The 18,324-nt window shown below is 43.6% G+C and overlaps 2 protein-coding genes across 9 annotated transcripts in view; one reads left to right on the top strand and one right to left on the bottom strand.

The window, feature by feature from the left end:
* LOC121621611 (nesprin-2) overlaps positions 1 to 4,354 on the top strand; it is an 87,080-nt gene extending 82,726 nt beyond the window's left edge. The window contains exons 108-114 of the mRNA XM_041958108.1: positions 8 to 134; positions 357 to 559; positions 641 to 817; positions 907 to 1,035; positions 1,121 to 1,312; positions 1,433 to 1,527; positions 1,658 to 4,354. Of these exons, the coding sequence (XP_041814042.1) occupies positions 8 to 134; positions 357 to 559; positions 641 to 817; positions 907 to 1,035; positions 1,121 to 1,312; positions 1,433 to 1,527; positions 1,658 to 1,865 (1,131 nt within the window). The 3' untranslated portion in view covers positions 1,866 to 4,354. The remainder of the gene's footprint in view (positions 1 to 7; positions 135 to 356; positions 560 to 640; positions 818 to 906; positions 1,036 to 1,120; positions 1,313 to 1,432; positions 1,528 to 1,657) is intronic.
* esr2a (estrogen receptor 2a) lies at positions 4,092 to 15,073 on the bottom strand. 8 transcript variants are annotated; one of them, XM_041958116.1, is made up of 9 exons: positions 14,579 to 15,073; positions 14,315 to 14,329; positions 13,877 to 14,043; positions 12,202 to 12,318; positions 11,525 to 11,833; positions 9,777 to 9,915; positions 7,767 to 7,900; positions 6,091 to 6,274; positions 4,092 to 5,956 (listed from the first exon to the last, which is right to left on the bottom strand). In XM_041958116.1, exons 1-9 carry the CDS (start codon positions 14,959 to 14,961, stop codon positions 5,716 to 5,718), a joined length of 1,689 nt encoding a protein of 562 aa, XP_041814050.1. In that variant the 5' UTR covers positions 14,962 to 15,073; the 3' UTR covers positions 4,092 to 5,715. The 8 variants fall into 8 exon arrangements, with proteins under 8 accessions (XP_041814050.1, XP_041814043.1, XP_041814045.1 ...); XM_041958109.1 differs by lacking the exon at positions 14,315 to 14,329 and having other exon boundaries at positions 13,877 to 14,070; positions 14,567 to 15,073; XM_041958111.1 differs by lacking the exon at positions 14,315 to 14,329 and having other exon boundaries at positions 14,567 to 15,073.
* Positions 15,074 to 18,324: the final 3,251 nt, after the last annotated feature.

Raw genomic sequence — 18,324 nt, 5'->3', positions numbered from 1 at the left:
TCTCCAGTTGCGTCTCATGTCTCAGTGCAGCGGCAGCATCGAGGACATTAAAAGAGTCTCGCTGATCCTGGATGATGAGGAGCAGCCGGAGGAGCTCGGCCTGACGGGACTGGGCGCCTCGGACAAACAGTCGGGTGAGAGACGCTTGTAGCGTCACATGATTAATGGCTTGACGTTCACGGTGATGAAGTGCAACACCAGACACCGCATCTGTAGTCCAGCTGTTTGACAAGCTGTAAGCTCAAATAGGATATCTGCCTCCACAGGCTACATGGCTAATGCTAATGCTAATGGTCAGTGTCTAATAATGGTGATTCACTGAAGTTGGCCATCAGTAAATGTTTGTGCTCTCTCAGGTGTGATTGAACGCTGGGAGCTGCTGCAGGCTCAGTCCAGGAGTGACCAGCACGCCGGCTCTCAGGAGCCACAGCAGCTCACGTCTGACCTCGACGACATCACTTCCTGGTTAGGAAACGTGATGCCGGAGCTGGAACGCCACCTGCAGTCCGACCCTGCAGCCAGCATTGAGGACATGGCAGCCAGAGCCAAAGAACTGAAGGTGAAACTCAAGGACCAATACGACAGATCAGACGCTAAATATTCTGGTTTTCTGTTCGTATTCATGGATCTTCTCTTGCAGGAGATGCAGAAGAGGTTTACTCGCTACAAGTCGATCATGCTGTCGGCGAACCTGCGAGCTCAGGAGGCTCCAGAGCTCCAGGAGAGAATGGCGGGTGTGAACCGAGACTGGAGCCGAGCGTCGACAGGCCTCCATCAGTGGGACACCAGTCTGAGGAAGACGCTGATGCGCTGCAAGGTGAGAGGAAATACTCATACGATCAATTTATTGTAACTCATGTTATGCACGGTAACAAAAACGACTCTGTCTCTTCATCCTCCATGCAGGAGTTCCATGAAACCCTCCATTCTCTGCTGCTGTGGCTGGCCCACGCTGAGAGCAGACGCTATGCAGTGGACATCAGTGACCCAGACACACCTGTCAGAGCTCTGCAACAGCACCGCAGCACGCTCACGGTAAGCACATACAACCACGTATAGTCGAGTACTCGCTGTCCCGCTGGGACGCACTGTCACCATCTCTAATGTTTGTGGTTTGCAGGGTCTGCAGGAGGAGCTGCGGGGCAGGCAGACTCAGCAAGCCTCCATCCAGGCTCTGTGGTCCCAGCTCCGGCCTGAGGAGGCGGCCGAGGAGAGCAACGATGCCCAGGAGAAGCTGCACGTGACGGGCAGCAAGCTGAAGCTGCTGCTGAGGCAGGTGGAACAGGACCTCAACACCCTGCAGCACCGTCTGGTACGACGTGCACCTTACTGACTTTATCCTTTAGCAAGCACAAGAAAATAGTTCCAGCAAAATGTCAGATTCTGTTCTCTGAAATAGGAGACGTTAAACATTCCTTTGTCTTTAATTCAGGATGGTGAATCTGCATCGGACGTCAACAGCCAAAGTGCCTCTGCAGAGGCTTCTCAGGAGGCCACAAACTCAAAGCAAGGTCCCTCTACTCAAAGGTCTGCAGAAGACATCGCTATTTCATTAATACAGTACTATTTAACTGTGTTTAAAGTGACCTGTGGATGAAAAGCTCTATTGACTGCAGCGTATTTGATGTAATAAACTTTTTCCACGTGTCTCGCGCAGAGAGAAGAGGGACGCGTCACCTCCTCGGTCCTTCTTCTACCGGGTCCTTCGCGCCGCCTTCCCCCTCCACCTCCTGCTCCTGTTCGTCCTGCTCCTCCCCTGCCTGATTCCCCTGTCAGAGAGCGACCCCGGCTGCACAGGGGCCAACAACTTCGCCTGGTCCCTCTACCCCATGTTACGCTACACCAACGGCCCACCGCCCACCTGATGGAAACGCACTTGGAAAAGAAGACATTTTTTTTTGGTAGCACACTGAGAAAACACACGTCACCTTTTTATCACACTGACACACGTGAACAAACTGACTGACATGTAAAATAATGAAACGATGGTCCCAAAAAAAAGTCCAAAGTGCAGAAATGTATTTAAGTGTCTATTTTAAAAAATCTGATTGTATTTATTCCATTAACAAACCCATTTGTCTACATTTAAAAAAACAAAACAGATATTTTTAGTTTAATAATGCAAACATCTCGCCCAGAAATCAGTCACTGCAGCCTCCTGAACATTTCCCCTTCAGGGGTCAGGTGACAGCGTGACTCTTACAGAGCAGAGAGGCGTGCAGTCACAGGCAGGATCGTTTTAACAGCTACTGCAGAAGCCAGCTGACATATTCCTGTGAGTTTATTGGATAATAACTGAGAGGTCGAAACCAAGTATGATGATTAGATAACAATAAAGGGACAGTTCACCCCACAATCAAAACACACCTTTTCTCCCCTTACCTGTTGTTCTATTTATACATCTATATATTGTCATTATAATCAAATTAGAAGCAGCAATGTCTCTTCCCCTTCCTGAAATCATGACCCAAGATGATCCACAGATCTTGTTGTGAGCAGTTTCATGTAGGAACTACTTTCTTTCTACCAAACTACACCCACCAACTGTATCATTGTGCAGAATGACGTAAGCATCTCGGGATGGAAACATTAATGGCGTCCTGCTCAGCTGGGCTGCTACTTTAGCTGGCAGCATCAGTTCGCTATGCAAGATAGCAATATCAGGCCAGGGGTGAGGGAGTAGATGCACATTTCCTTCTGCGCAGTGATACGGTTGGTGGGTGTAGTTTGGTAGAAAGTTCCTACATGACACTGCTCACAATGAGGTCTGTGGGTTATCTTGAGTAAGCAGAGTTGAGTCCTGATTTCTGGAAAGAGACGCTGCTGTTGAGTTTTTCAAATGTATTTAGCTTTAACGTTAGCGTCTCTAGTTCCATTATACTGAAGAGAAGGTTGACATCTCTGCAGCTGATGTTCCTCTGAACTCTGCAGCTCAAACCAAAACAATGTAGGAGGATAAATATCACTACAGGTAAAACTGTCCCTTAAATTTCATGGTCTCTGCGTTGCCATCCAAACATAACAGTGGCTGTATCTGTACTGTGGACACTAAATACGTCGCTGCTTTGCTTTTATCAGATTTTTTTTTTATTCAAATGTAAAAGTTGTTCTTGTTATGTACATGTTTATATTCAGATTTCACTCCTGCTGCGGTCGTAATCGTTCGTTACGTTATGAACTGTTGACATTTCATTTTGCGTGACTTGACCTTTTAAACACAAAGAAAGCTTTTGACTGAACTAAAAAGAAAAGGCTTATTTCTGACAACAGAAGACACTGGTTAAATTTGAATGTAGTCTTTGTAAGGCCAGCAGTACAAATTTTTTACACATATCCATATTTTTTTAGATGCTGTTTATCTTGAATAGATGTTTTTATGCATTTGTGTTGAAATGCTGTAGCTTTAGCAGGATGATGTGTATGTACAGAATGTAATAATATAATGCTTATTTATAACATCAAACAGTGGATTTCTGCTCCTAATTTTCTGGTAGTAAACACTGATTGTCTTAACTCCATTTACCCAAAGCTCATTTTTTCATTTTGCCTGAAGTCCTGATGAACAAATGCACCTAAATATGCCTTTGACAGAAAGATACATTACATGGGTACCTAAAATCAGAATTACAACCAAAAATCTGAAACCAGAGTGAAGATGTTTTAGGTGTGAAATTACCTTTTAAAGCCCTAAACAAAATAAAAAGATTTAGGTTCTTCATCTGAAGAGAAGATCAATAACACGAACGATGGCTCATGAAATACGGAGCTGCAGTCTGGAGGCAATTAGCTTAGCTTAGCGTAAAGACTGGAAGCAGGGGGAAACAGCTAGCCTGACTCTATATACTCAATAAGTATCTCATTGGTTTAATCTCAACACAATCAGAAATGTACAAACAAAGATGCACCTGTTTGTTGTTCACCAGGTCAGAGTTACAGCATCTAATTTCCTCCTAAAACCAGAAACCTCTGAGAGAGTCAGGCTAGCTGTTTCCCCCTCCGCTTCCACTATATGTGCTAAGCTAAGCTAACTCCCTCCAGCTCCACCTTTAGCGCACAAGCATAAGAGTGGTATCGATCTTCTCGTCTAACTCTCAGCTCCACACCCAGTCTGTTACTAATGTACTAAAAAAATGAAGGTAACTGAAAATCTTCTCGGAGGTGCGAGCTTTCAAGTTCATTCGTGACCTAAAAAACGCGAGACAAACAATGAGAAAGCACTCCTGTTACAGTGTATGTTGCATTTGAGGGACACTGTTAACCGGGACTCTTATTCAAATCTCGTACTGCTGTTCATATTTCACTCGTGTTTTTCTTACGATAAAATAATTTAAGTATAAAAACGCACGACTGCTGAGTTCTTTTTTCATCAATCTGGAATTTAATTAACAACTGAAGGAGGTCACTGAATTGTCTGTACGATATTTTGGTTTTATTTCATGGTGTGAACCAGAGAGAATGGGCAAATGTATAAAAATACAACCAAAACAAATGATCACCTGCAAACTGACGGACGCAGATAACGTTCGATAACTGACGGAACGACCAGCAGGTCACGTGGTTACACATCACTGTTGAAAGTGATCACTAGAACTGAACCACGTGCATTGTGACGAGCTTTCTGAGAACATACAGAAGGACATGTACACAGTGACAGTTTGCCATGTTTCATCAGTTCACGGGGGATGTTTTCAAAGTGTGCAGTATTTCTACAATACGCGCTCTTGTTGCAGTGATGCTGATCGTCGAAGCTGCATCGCGGCTGTGCACACGACGGCTACTGTGAAGAGTTTAAAGATACAAAAATAATTTCCCTTTTCTTCAAGCAAAACTTGACAAGTAAAAGTGCAAGTTTGTGTTCAGAGCAATACTGATTCTTAACAGGAAACAGGTGAGGTGTCCTGGACAATAAAGCCAGGAAGGCCTTCAGTTGTGAGAGTGTGTGGTGTAATACGCCCTCTAGTGGTCAACTGGAGGTCTGCTGTGACGCAACAGAAATGACAAATCAGCCGTCAGAGCAGACTTCAGATACCGTTCAATGCTGGGCTTGTTTCTGACCGATAAACATGACAAAACTGATCAACTTCCTGCTTTGACAGTAAAAAAAAAAAAACAAAAACAAAAAAAACAATGGCCCCACTGAAAACATTTCTGTCTATATTCTACTACTGTACTGAACAATACATTAGTATTTTTGTACTTTTTCGCTAGCCTGGTTCCCTTCAGTCATTATTTACACACACAATTCAATGGGAAATGTGTGACTGCATGGACAAAATGATTTATATTTAGCTGAGATGACTGTCCAGCTCAAGCTGTATTATCTGTGGTAACATGTCAGGTCTGCTGATGCCCTGATTGATTACTGTGATGAGTGAAGTACAGTCCTGCCTTAACACATGAAGTGGTTCTAATATCTGATACGAAATCAACACATTATATGAACATTTAAGCAAGTGCTGGTGGTGCTGGCCAAATTCTGATGTTCCTGTTCCTCTCTGGCTTTACAATAAGTGGTGGTGAATCAATGAATGGTTTAAGTTTGCCGTGTCTGCAGAATAACGTCTTAAGGTTCAACGTTGAAGATTTGAACAGTGTGTGAAAGGTTAAGCTTCAGCAGTGGGAGTTCACAGAATTCAGCAGAATCTTCCAGTAAAACTCGTGGGCTAGTTTTGTGCAAAGCTTAGAAAATTAATCGCGATCTGAATTCTGGTCCCACTACTGCAGTTCACCTCCACCTCCGGTGCTGCTGCTGGGAGTCCAGGAGTTTGAGGGGCCGCTGCCGGAGCTGTGCGGCCGAGCGGGAGCCTCCGCCTGGTCCTCGGACTCCTGCTGGGGGGGCCGCCGAGGCAGACGGGAGCTGTGCATGATGTGGGCATCCAACATCTCCAGCAACAGGTCATAGAGAGGCACCATGTTCTTCATTTTCATGCAGTGGAGATGATCCATGCCTTTGTTGCTGCACATTTGAAAAGAATGAGAAGAGTAATAAAGGAGCTAGTTTTTCTGGGGCACATCAGTCGTTTGGTAAAGCTGATGAGCAGATCAACAAGCTCACGCCAGCATCGCTGGCATGTCGTGGGGTCCTTTTACCTGACGTGGCGGATGTGCGAGAGCAGCATGAGCAGGTGGGCGAGGCGGGTGTACTGCTGGCGGAAGGTGAGGCCGGTTTTGGCGATGGCCCACACCAGGGCGTCCGTCACAGCGTCCAGAAGACGCAGCAGCTTGGAGCGACTCTGCAGCTCCTCGCTGCCCTCCGAGGAGCTGAGGCACATGTCTGGGAGCACGCACACACACATTTTGGAGTTAACAAACAGGTTTGCTTTTGCTGATTTTCATCTCTGGCTGATAAGATGATAAGTTGCTATATTTCCCCTTTATTTTAGTCATTTTTCAAAGCAAATATTGAAAAATTCCACAAGGCAGCAGGATTAAGCCACAGTTGTGGAAAGCGCTGCGCAGCTGGTGAAAGCATTTCACCTCAGATTGTTGGAAAATCTGACTGTGAATGAAGAATGACGCCCAACGTGACCACAGAGAACTGCAGCTCTTCTTTAAAATATTAATCTCGAATGGTAAAATGTGGAAAATGGGCCCACAATGAGCAGTAAGTACTATTTAGAAGGTGAGAATTAATGTGAAACAGGGACAGAATCATTACACGATGTGAGTATTTTGACTTTTAGGAAAGCACAGGTGTAACTAATTACATTAACAATGACTCACAGTGAGCCAGCACGCGCAAGACCAGGACCCAGAAACTGAAGCAGCTAAATATAATTCAGCCATCATTAATTTACCTATTTACAAGTGTGCCTCTCCTGCTGTGACATGTCAAAATGTCTCTGTGAAAAAGGCCCATTAGCAGTTAGAGGAACAAGGAGCTGCCTTGCATGGGAGCTACAGTCCAGGTGAGTCAGTGTCGAATCAGACGTGTTGCTGTATGAAAATAAGCAGCCAGCAGGGATGACCTGAATGATACGAAATAAAGTCGATACTTTAGGTTTTAATCCGCCAATTCCATCGCTTCTTTTGAGTGTCGATACTAGCACCAACACGTTCGATCTGTCCCATGTAAGACTCCACCACAGTAGGACTAGCTGGAAGAAAAGCCACTTATACTTATATATATATACACATTTATCTTAAATAAAAGGGATTAGAAGAAGTAGAAGTTTTGTTCAACGTGTTGTAAGCATGTGTTAGCATATCCGCTCCTGCACATCTGTAAAGTAAAGCCATTCATTCAATCATTCAACAGGTAATTTGTTCCCTTCGAGCCCTGTTACGCAAATTCAGCTGACAGTGTTTTAAAGGGACATGAAGTAAAAAAAAAAAAAACTCAGAACAGCGAGAGCTTTTTAAAAGTAAATCACATGATGCAGATCCTCAAACAGCCACTAGAGGCTCCAAATAAGACAATTTTGACTGGGCTTCAGGCCCTCAGTAGCTAAATATTAAGTCTGAATAAGTTCTGAGGGAGTCAAAGGTTGCCTGGCTCTTACTTGTTGCTAACACACAAAGGTTCAAACAGACAGAAGCAGGAATGAGCGAGTCCTGTTCCTCTGTGCTGCTGGAGGCAAACAAAACGTTAAGACATTAATTACTGCCCAGTGCAGCTCCTCACCACCTCCGGACCTGTTCATCTTCAAACGGGTACTGCCTGTAAGACACAGTGTTCCCATTAGGTACGTTACAGAGCTGGTCCCCTGGCCAGCCTTGTGCAGACTCTCTCTCTCACACACACACACACACACTCACTCACTCACTGGAGTTCAGGAGGATCATGGCCTTGAGGCAGACGTACTCCTCCCTCTGCAGCTTGAGCTCTCTGACTCTGGACGTGGCCGCGATCAGCATGTCGAAGATCTCCGCGAAGCCCTGGACGCAGCTCCCCTCTTCTCTGCCGGACAAACACACCAGCACAGCTAGCCGGTCAGCAGGAAGCGCTCTCTGTTCTGGCCTCACCAAGTCAGGCAGAAATCATGGGACATTTTACAAAAATTCTGCACAGACTTTAACAGCCGGGGAAGATCCAAAAGACGGCAACGAAGCAGTGCTTGTGTCGCAGTTAGCATCATTATAAAGGAGAGGAAATGAAGACGATCCACTGACATATTTCACTCACTGGAGATCCACATCTGATTCAGATTCAGAGCCTGATGGTTTAATGAATTGTAAATACTGTTTGTAATGATGCAACTTTAAGCCCATCACCAAGATGTTGTAGCACAAACAGACTAATTTATTTCTACTCAAACAAAATCCTCACATTTTGCTAGAAGTCTGAGTTGACATACAGGCAGCTGTTGCACTGGACCACGAACCTGCTGTAACGTAACATGAGAAAGTGCACCGGAGAGGGTTAGCGACAGTAAGCTAACTCTGAGCTATTTTAGTCTCAAAACACAGAAAAACAAGACCCCAGTAATGTGCGTCAGACCAACATTGAAAGAGTGAAAGAACAATACGACCAACTGCTTCAACCCTGACTCATAGAATTTAGACTCTGTGTAAAAGTTTGGACTGTTTTCAATTGACTATATGTCTAAGAGGATTAGCAAATTATTACAATCTGTTTTATTTATGTTTAAGACAGTGTCCTGTAGCATTTGTATCGGCAAATATTCAGGATCAGAATCACATGAAAACACTGAAGAAAAAGTGGATCGGTGCATCTCGGTGCATATTGGAAAGTACATTTACTAAAGTACTATGCTTTAGTACAATTTTGAGGTACTTGTGCTTCCTTTACTATCAACTTTACCATTATTTTCCATTTTATGCTACTTTATTATATATATTTTACTGTACTACTAATATGACAAATTCAATTACGTTTCACTTTTAGATTAACATGTATAATGATCTTATAATCTGATCTGATAAAGATTAAACTATCTAAAACAATAAGAAGCAGTTAAAGTTTGCTGAAACTCAACCACCTGCAACATTTAACCACTGATTACATGTTGATGCATCAATAATAATGATCCAAAAATGTAACAACATATCTCAGATTTCCATTCAGCATTATAAGTAGTTTAAATTTGCTGATAGTATTTCCTGTATTAGTACAGGAGTATGTGCACAGTGTGGCAGTGCTACTCTTGCTGTAGCAGCGGTTAATTATCTGAACACTTCTTCCTCCACAGGAAGATTCATCCTCCACGACCGATGCACTGCAGCGTGCGCGACACTATTTCCAAGATATGAGACGATGATCAAGGCCACCACAAAAAGAACTTTCGCTTTGCACAAACGTGCCCTCAATGAAAGAGGTCAGGACACTTCCAGCTTGTGAAGCAGATGAGCGCCAGCAGATATCTACGAGAGCACAGATGTAGTCAGAGCTGCTCGTATGGCGGCGGTTTCACAATGACGATGCTGTGAAAGAGAAGCATTCACACAAGCCAGCTTCTCTGCCCCAGATCAAAGCAGACTGCTTGTAGACGCACAGCAACACTAACACTGGGAGGCTGATTCTGACACTGAAACTTAAACATACATGAAACATAAGCATTTTGATAAGGATCACTTAAAGTTGTAATCCTTTAAGGTGTAGTGTGTAACAGCTCTGCATTGAAATGTCTAAAAACAACTTGATCTATGTTTTAAATTGTGCTGAGTTGTGTTTCCAACAATGTTCAATCTGAGGTCTATGATAACAAACACTTCACTTCAGTGACAGCTTCTATAAATGCAGGTGACACTGAACCAAACGACAAACTGTCCCTTTAATCTTGTGAAGTGGGGATGAGAGTTTCTGGCGGTGGTACCTGCTCAGGCTGAGGTCGGGGGAGAAGATAAGTTTCCCCGGATGGTCCACTGACCTCCACATCAGGCCGATCATCAGCACCTCCAGCCAGCAGCACTCCAACAGGTGCACCTGGTCCAGGAGACTGAGCTCTACAAACCCTGAGCAGAAGAAAACGACTGTGAGCTGCCAGACCTGCTCTGCACAGACAGCAACAGACAAAATCCTGACTGTAATCTGTGGCTGCCCTGTACCTTAACCTGTCCTCAGAGTACTCACAGTATGAACTATCACTGTCTTATTGTTGAAACCGGTGCTGAAACAATTAGTTTATTGATAACTGATGAATCATTTAAGTCATCTTTCATGAAAAAATGCAGAAAAGTTGCTGCAAATGTTTTATCAGATTGACTCTCTCATTTATAACATGTTGTTTTTTTCAGTTTTGTTACTTCAGTTCTGTGAAACTCTGATTGTCTTTATTACTATTTTCACACATTTTCTAGACTAAACGATTGATCAAAAATAAAGCAATAGTGATAATAAGAAGAAAATACACACTATTGCATGCCTCATTCAAACGTTCATTCACAACATCATGTATCAGGCCCCAAATTCAGTTACAACCAGGTTAATTCTGGGGTCATGTCCACACTGTGGCGTACAGCCTGTGCCGTTATCTGATTTCAGCCAGGTAATGAGTGACTCTCCCTGTCAAGGACACACATCACTTCAGGGTCAGGTAAAAGGTTTCTGTGTCAGTATATCCGCCTGACGTCGGTCCACAACATCGTTTCAGAGCTCTCACACTGTGCAGAGGAGCTGTCTGAATCAAGCAGCGTGTCTAATGAACGCAGACGCACTTTAATAAAAGTTATGTCACAGCTCATTGTCCACCTCCAGTTCCAAAAACACTGCTACTCAGTTCTGCAGGACTCGGCTCACATGCTAATTAAGCAGAGACAATTGCTGTGTCCAGCCAGTCATTAACTCAGCCGACTGAGCGGCTCTGCAGGGATGTTCAAAAAGATGACAGGCATAAAATAATCCAGATACGACATTCTGGGTGTCACTAAAGCAACTTTATCCTGAGGTTGGAGATGTGTCCTGTAATCTTAGAGTAAAACCTTGGACTCATTTGTGTGTTTTTGATACGCTTCATGAGATTTGTGTTAGTGGAAAGTTTCTCTGTGGGTGGATCAGCCTAGTTTAGCATTATCAGTGGAGGCAGGAAACAGCTAACCTGGCTCTGTCCAAAAGTCAAAAATAGCCTCTGAAGTTTAGCAGCTAACATGTTAACATGTATCTTGTTTTTTAATCTCTGCACAAACAGAAATGTAAAAATAATAAACTTGTTGTTTTTAAGGGGAGTTACGAGTTGCTTGCGAACTATTCCTTGAGTGCAGTGACGAGTAAATACTGCAGGATTAAGCTAACAAGACACAACATGCTAATCAGTTTAAATAGTGCTGGTGAGTGTATTTTGTTAACTTTGGACAGAGCTAGGCTAGCTGTTTCTACCTGCTTCCAGATTTTATGCTAAACCAATTAAGGTAATGACACCTTAGCTCTAGCTTCATATTTAGCATGCTACTTTATGAATCATCAGTGTATGAATAAAGACAGGACAGCAGGAAATTAGAAGTCCCACTGTTTGTAGCAAAAAAGGATGAAAATCAATTTTTTTTTGCTGCAGAAAGTTAATTGTAGCACAACAAAGAAACAAGCTAAAAAAAAAGGCGTCGCTGAGGGATTCACCCCGACACTCACCTGGGATCTTCTTGGCCCAGCTGATCATGTGAACCAGCTCCTTGTCAGCCAGGTTGGTGAGCGACATCATGACGTTTTCTTCCGTCAGCGGCCTCCTCATGTCCGTCATCAGGTAGATCTCTGGCGGCTCTGCCTCCATTATTCGCTCAATCAGCTGCTCTGGGGTCAGCGCAGGAGGGCGCGGCGCACTTAACGAACCCGCCGCTGGTCCAGTCAACACGCTTGGCCCGTTAGCTCTGCCCTGTGACGACAGACGGGTCACTCGCCTCGTCTGGGGGTTCTTGTAGCTTCCACGTTCCTTTCGCATACCTGAGGCAAAGAAACAGCCATATCTTGCTAACCATATTTGTGAAATATGCCGATGTTTTGTTATTTTTCATGGATTAAATTCTACTTAAAACTGCAATAAAATAACAACTATTATTCATTTTTTGGCTACTTGGCAGCAAAAGCATGTACAGAAAATTAAAGCTAAAGTTGATACAGTGAACTTACTAGCACTCATCTATTTAAACGTGAAGAAGGCATGGAGCATATCTGTGACTAAATGCAGATCAAATATTCACAATATATACATAACGAAACGAGACATATGAGCTTAATCGCTGGGAGCAGAAAAATTAAACACAAACAACCTCTGATGGGAAAAGAAGGACAAAACTAAGACAGACACTAACCACACTTAGTCATGCCGACTTCGTAGCATTTGTGAAGGCGACAGGCCTGGCAGCTCTTACGCCGGTTCTTATCTATAGTGCACTGATTGGTTGCCGGGCAGATGTAGTCATTGTGTCCTGAAACGAAAAGAAGAGGAACGACAGAAGGTAAAGAAGAAATAAATGGATGAGAGAGACAGAGAAAGCTGAATCCTTGTGCTGAGGACCCAGATAAGCACCGTCTGAGCACCTGCTGCAGGACGCTAATGAAAAGCTCCTGTTTTTTTCCCTTTTGGGGTCGTTTCAAGCCCTTTAGTGAACTGTGATTATGCTACATGCTGAAACTACAGTTCAGACAGAGACTCAGCTGCAGCAAATGTCAAACAACAAAACCCCAAAGCTAAAAGTGTTTCAACTCATCAATACGGTTTAAAAGACAGTGAGATGAGGTGTGAGTGTTGAAAGCCCAGTGTCCGGTGAGAGTTATGCACATGCATGGATTTGTGCATTCATTTATTATTTTAATTATTTTATCAACATGCTAGCAGCTCTGCGAGGATGCAGACAAAGCAGCGCTCTCAGCTAAACGCTAACATCCTCAAGAGTGACAATGTTAAGATACTGAGGCCTAGTCCACATGTAGAGGGGTATTTTGTCCTCTTTTGTTCTCATAAAAAATAAAAAAAAATCCTGTCCCAAACAGGCACTTGGCCAATCAGAAGCCTGAAAAAAGCTATTGCCGGTAGGCTGCATGCAACTAGGGTCCAGGTCCAACCTAGTCTGAAAACCATCAATGCTGGCGGTGGGGTCTGTGTCGTGGGAGTGTTGGATTATGTAACGTTATAGCTACCTCGGTAGAGCACTCTGACAAATCTACATACCAACACATTACAAAATAAACAAATAAAATAATGTCCCATACCATGTTGTTGAATTACTCACTCATATCAGCTTGACCTAGTAACGTTTTGTGCAGTTTCCTTGAGGATTTCAATGTCCTGGACAAACTGAAGACATTCCAGTCACATATTATGTGATTATAGACTCCATTTTCAAGTGAGTCCAAGTCCAAGTGACTTATGGAGACATCAGTTTTTAAAAACTGGTCCAATGTTAAGTGAAAAGGCTGCAGCAGGCAGCCACGAAAACGGGCTGCACGCCATCACTGTACGTCCACCAAAAGTGCTTGTTCCTGCCCGGACAGGCTCAGATTGTTATTCTGACAACATTACTGGAAGGATCACTAGATACTAATGAGTAAGATCCTTTTTGTTAAACCAGAAACAGCCACTGTATCACTCACACTAAAGCCACCAGACTCCATTCACAGAAACAGCAATTTAATCACCATAAAACACACTTCATTCAAACTCGATCCTATCCTAAATTTTGTGCCATCCCATCTGACAGATTTTGACATATTTTATCAGGTAAGTTGAAATTTTGACCAGCAGGTGGCAAAGTCAGTATCCTCTACAGACCACATGCACATGTACGAAATCTCATGACATTTTAGTCTGGACCAAAGCAGCGGACTAACCCACAGGCCGACACTTTTAGCTCCAGGGCTACAGCATTAGCATGGCTAAAAAACTGTCTTTGTGGTAAGAAGACATTTTTGCACCAAACTGGTGTTCCTCTGGCTGTTTCCACCCCCGTGTTGCATGCAGAGATACTATATGTGTTTGTGTCTCACTTTGGATGCTCCTCTTGAAGAAGGCCTTGCACCCCTCACACGACCAGACGCCGTAGTGGTAGCCCGAGGCGTAGTCGTGGCACACGGCACAGAAGTGGAGGTCCGCCTTCCCGCCGGACGACACCACGCCCTCCTCGTTCTCCTGAGAACGCCTCCTCGCACTCTTACTAACAAAGAAGCGTGAGTCATCATTTCTTCCCGAGAGAAAAACACGTGGACTAAGCAACCTGGCCTCGGCATGAAAATCAGTTTAATTAAGCGTGCTGCACAGTGCATGCTAATAAATAATCACCACATCAGCAGTATGATGACACATTATTTTGATTTACTGCAGGTGATAATGAAACAAAACAGAAGATTTGGAGAGACCAGGAGAATGATTTCATGCACATGTTGAACAATTTCGATATAAATGCAACTGAATACTGGAGATTTAACGATTGGTCAATTAATCTGCAAATTTGTTAACAGATATATGTTAAGTCAATTAAGTCCTTTTACCTTCACAGTCTCAGTTTTGTATCATTATAATTTAACATTTTGGAGTTTTAGGACTATTGGTCAGATAAAACAAGTCAGTCAGTAGTTTTCTGACAGTTTTTAAACTAAACATTTAATCAATTAATAGTAAAAATAACCTGAAGTGCTAATTAAAATGATTAGCTGCAGCCTTGCTCCTGAGCATCCTACCTGCTTGTGAACACATTGTCCAGCGGCGACAGCTCCAGCCACGAGCTCTGGATTGGCTGTCCGTGCTGAGGCCGAGCCTGAGTTTGGTGCACGGGTATGGAGGTCCCCATGTGGCCATGGCTGGGCCAGAATAAGGACGGGCTCAGTGACTGATGGACGGAGGAGCAGTCCGAAACGCCCGGACTGGTATAACTGAAGATGGTCGGACTGTAGAAAGGTATGGCGGTGAGATCGTGGCCGAGGTCGGTGTAGGGGGAGGGGATGCAGATTGGCTGGCTCGTTTCCAGGGAGGAGCTGAGGATCGGGGAGAGGACGCGACTGCCAACCCGGCTGGAGTCCACCTTCTGGAGCTGGAGGAGGGGCTGATCCTTCTCTGGGGAGGAGGCAACGGCCATCGCAACTACGGACGCGCTCAGTATCACTAGATTTACCACATCATCGACAAGGAATACGGAGCTAGAACAGAGTCATTTTTTGTCCGGGGTTCACTCCGGTAATGTCACTATCTACAAGTACTGACCCTGAAACAGATTAAAGAGCAGGTCTACCTACACAGGCCACAGTCGCTGATACTCATGAGCTCACATTGTAAATACCCAGAACGATACAGAACTCCAGTCAAACCTGTGGCTGACTGTGATTTAACGCCGTTGGGATGCATCACATGATCAACTTGACGAGCAGAGAGAGTCGATGCTGTGAAATGACCCAGAGGACCGCAGCCCATCCGGCCCGGAGGAGGAGGAGGATGTTCAGCGCTCAGTCTCCGTCCAGCCATGAGTCTCTCATCGTTACGCAGATGTGTGGCAACCGTTTCCACCTGGAAGAGAAAAGCCAGAGAGGAAGCGCTGAACTGCAGCATTTTCATTCAGTTTGTTCTCAGACTTCAGGCTGTGTCTGCCAACTCTCATGCATAATCTCTTGTCTTTAGCAACTTCCATCAGATACAGTCAAGAGCTCTGGAACAAGTTAGTAAGAGAACCTTGAGTTTAGCTCTTTGTAAATCCCAGATTTCAGGTAAGATTTCACTGATCTGATTTGGATTTTAAGAGAATATATATTTTGGTAAATTAACTTTTGGCTTGGTGAGGGCGTCATAGGGCAGAACTGCTGATTTTAAGACCTTTTATTTGTTATATTTAACGTGTTTATGCATCAGGTGGTGTTTTAACCTGTAACCGTACTTCTGTTACTGTGAGGTCTTTATATTTTATATTTTACAAAGTAAATATAAGCACATGGCTTTAACTGTGAAATAGAGACTGTTGTTGGATAAAACAGCTGCAAACAAGGCAAATAATGTTAATTTTGTTCGACAAAAACTATGAAAAACAAAGAAACGAGTGGAGTTTCTACAACCGCTGGCGTTCTTTGAGGAGTGAAACAAAGAGAAAAGCCTTCATCCATGAGCAGGGCGCGGCATGAAAAATCAAGTTCCAGGAATTCAACCAAATGTCCTAAAAAGCTTTAATAAATTTTGGCTGCTGCATTTTAAAAATACACCAAGATGTACAGGCACACTGGAGACAGTGGAGCATTTAACACTTAAAGAAAATCAAATTAGTGGTAAAAGGAGGGTGAAGACTGGATTTACGTTCATCAGGTGGACACAAACAGGACTTCAAATGAAGGCTAATGTTGCTCCATATCTGCTAACTAACAAGTTTGCAATATCAAGTGGGCTAAAACATCCATTCATGCACGTTTGCAAGCGAATTTCTAATCATTAACAGAAAATCTTAAGATGCTAAAGGCAACTAGCCACTTCAGCTCTATAGCGACTGTGATTTAGCCTGTGATTGTTTTTTCTCAGTGTTGTTTCAAACACACAGCGGACAGTTTGGAAAGCAGATTCCTCTCAGCCGTTCCAACAGCTCTGAGGCAGCCTTTGCTGAATATTTGTGCTTTTTTTAACGACATTTGGTTTGACAAACGATCTGTTTTTGGCTGGTAACACTGAGTGTGTCTTGGCAGCGGGAGGAAGGCTTTACCTCTGTCTTCTACGAGTTTATCAGCTCTCACCTGACATCCACACTGACGACATGCCAGGAAATGAAGGAGTTTGAGCTGTTCTGTTTCATGTTTAATTACAGTGCATGCCAGCCCATCGGTTTCTACTTGAATTCCCCAATTACAACATGTGCAACAATGCACAAACAGACACGAGCATTTAATTACACTTTATTGACGACATTGTATATAATCTTCAGCTTATATTTTGCTGAAAGCAAACATGCTTTGCAGCAAAGAGCTCAAGTTTCACCAAGTTTCCAGTGACCCTCCCTCTGCAGACCTGGACTGACTCCTAAAACAAATGAGTCACTTTAAGAGAAAAGAAAAGTCTTTGTGGCAAGATTATACCTCTTTAATTACCTTTTGAGGGTAAAAAGCAGATGTGGAAGAGCTTCCTTTGAAGCTCTGACCTTGCCTTCAAACCCCCTCACTGTCACAGTCTCCAGCAGCTGGCAGCTCATTGTGAGAGAAAACCTCCCAACTCCTCCACAACGCTTCTCATCCTGCCGCCACTAAAGCCAGCTCGCACAGACAACAAATGCTAAGACACGTACAGTAAACCCTGGTTTCTTTATGGAGATGGACTTTGAAGGTGTGAGGCTCAGCTGTGCATTAAACGCCTTGCTGAAGAGCGCCACACCAGTTGGGAAATGTTACTCTGGGACAAGCGGTTCCGTGGCCATCCGGTCTCGAACCATTACTGCCTGACAGGGCGATCACACCACATGCACGACCCTGCAGAGTCAGGTCATTTTCAAAGGATACAGCAGCTTTTTTAGCACATCTCTGAATTCACTCAGTCATGCAACAGAGATGACAGAGACTTAAAAATCTCAATTAGGGCAAAAAAACATCAGAGAAAGCCAATAAGCAGATTAATATTGTGATTATTTACAATACAATGTGGTCCCAGCTAACTGCTTTGTATGACCACTATAAAGGCTGCACTTCAAGCTCTGCCTCATAAAAACTATTTGCTCTTGTGCATCAAAGGCAGAGAGTAGAAACATGAAGAGGAGAGTCTGAAGGGTCTCAGTTTTATCTCTGTTCAGGCTGATTGTAATCAGTGTCACATGCATCACAAAAAGCCTGTCTGGACAATCTCAAGGATGTAGAAAAAACATATATACATTTATAAAATGTATAAAAATATATGTTTTTTCAGGTCTCTTATCTATTTGAATTAAAACATGTTACATTAAAATATGTGATTGAAAACGCAGCTCAACCACATCAATGAAGAGAAGAAGAGTTGGAGGCTGAGGCAGCAGTTAGCCTCTGCAATGCTAGGCTAGTTAGCTTATAGCAGTTCATCTAGTGTTACTTTTGTGGTAGTACAAACTCAATTAGAAGAAGTCTGAGAATCAAAATGGATTTCTCAACTGCAGGAAACAGGAAAAAGTGGGTGGATTAGCTTAAGCTGAGGCTACCTGCTTAGCTAGCGCTAACGAGCCAGAGTGCAGTTACAGCACTAGACATTTATATGGCAAAATATCTTTCATGCTAAAACAATTTTGATTCTGGTCTTCACCGTAGAAGTCACAGTGTTTTGGCTTTAGGCACTAAGGAACATCCTTACTCATACTCATCTCCATTTACACGAACACACACGCATGCACAAAGCATGTATTCCCCCAAAATTATCCACAAAGGTCAAAGCCAAATAAAGCTAAATCTGAAGCGATAGAGTGGTTCCTGGTCATTAGCCAGAAGTGCGTGCCTTTTACACAAAAGCTCAAGGCCAT

The sequence above is a fragment of the Chelmon rostratus genome, chromosome 18 (genome assembly GCF_017976325.1).
Source record: "Chelmon rostratus isolate fCheRos1 chromosome 18, fCheRos1.pri, whole genome shotgun sequence".
Classification (NCBI taxonomy): Eukaryota; Metazoa; Chordata; class Actinopteri; order Chaetodontiformes; family Chaetodontidae; genus Chelmon; species Chelmon rostratus.
The sequence above is the reverse complement of the archived record's forward strand: the minus strand, read 5'-3'. Positions and strand labels throughout refer to the sequence as shown.

Coding starts and splice junctions, on each gene's coding strand:
- esr2a (XM_041958109.1), bottom strand. CDS start 14,961: ATGGCCGTTGCCTCCTCCCCAGAGAAGGATCAGCCCCTCCTCCAGCTC. Junction 14,071..14,566: donor GACAATGTGTTCACAAGCAG/GTAGGATGCTCA, acceptor TCTCTCGGGAAG/AAATGATGACTCACGCTTCT. Junction 9,916..11,524: donor CTGGGCCAAGAAGATCCCAG/GTGAGTGTCGGG, acceptor TCTTCTGCTCAG/GGTTTGTAGAGCTCAGTCTC.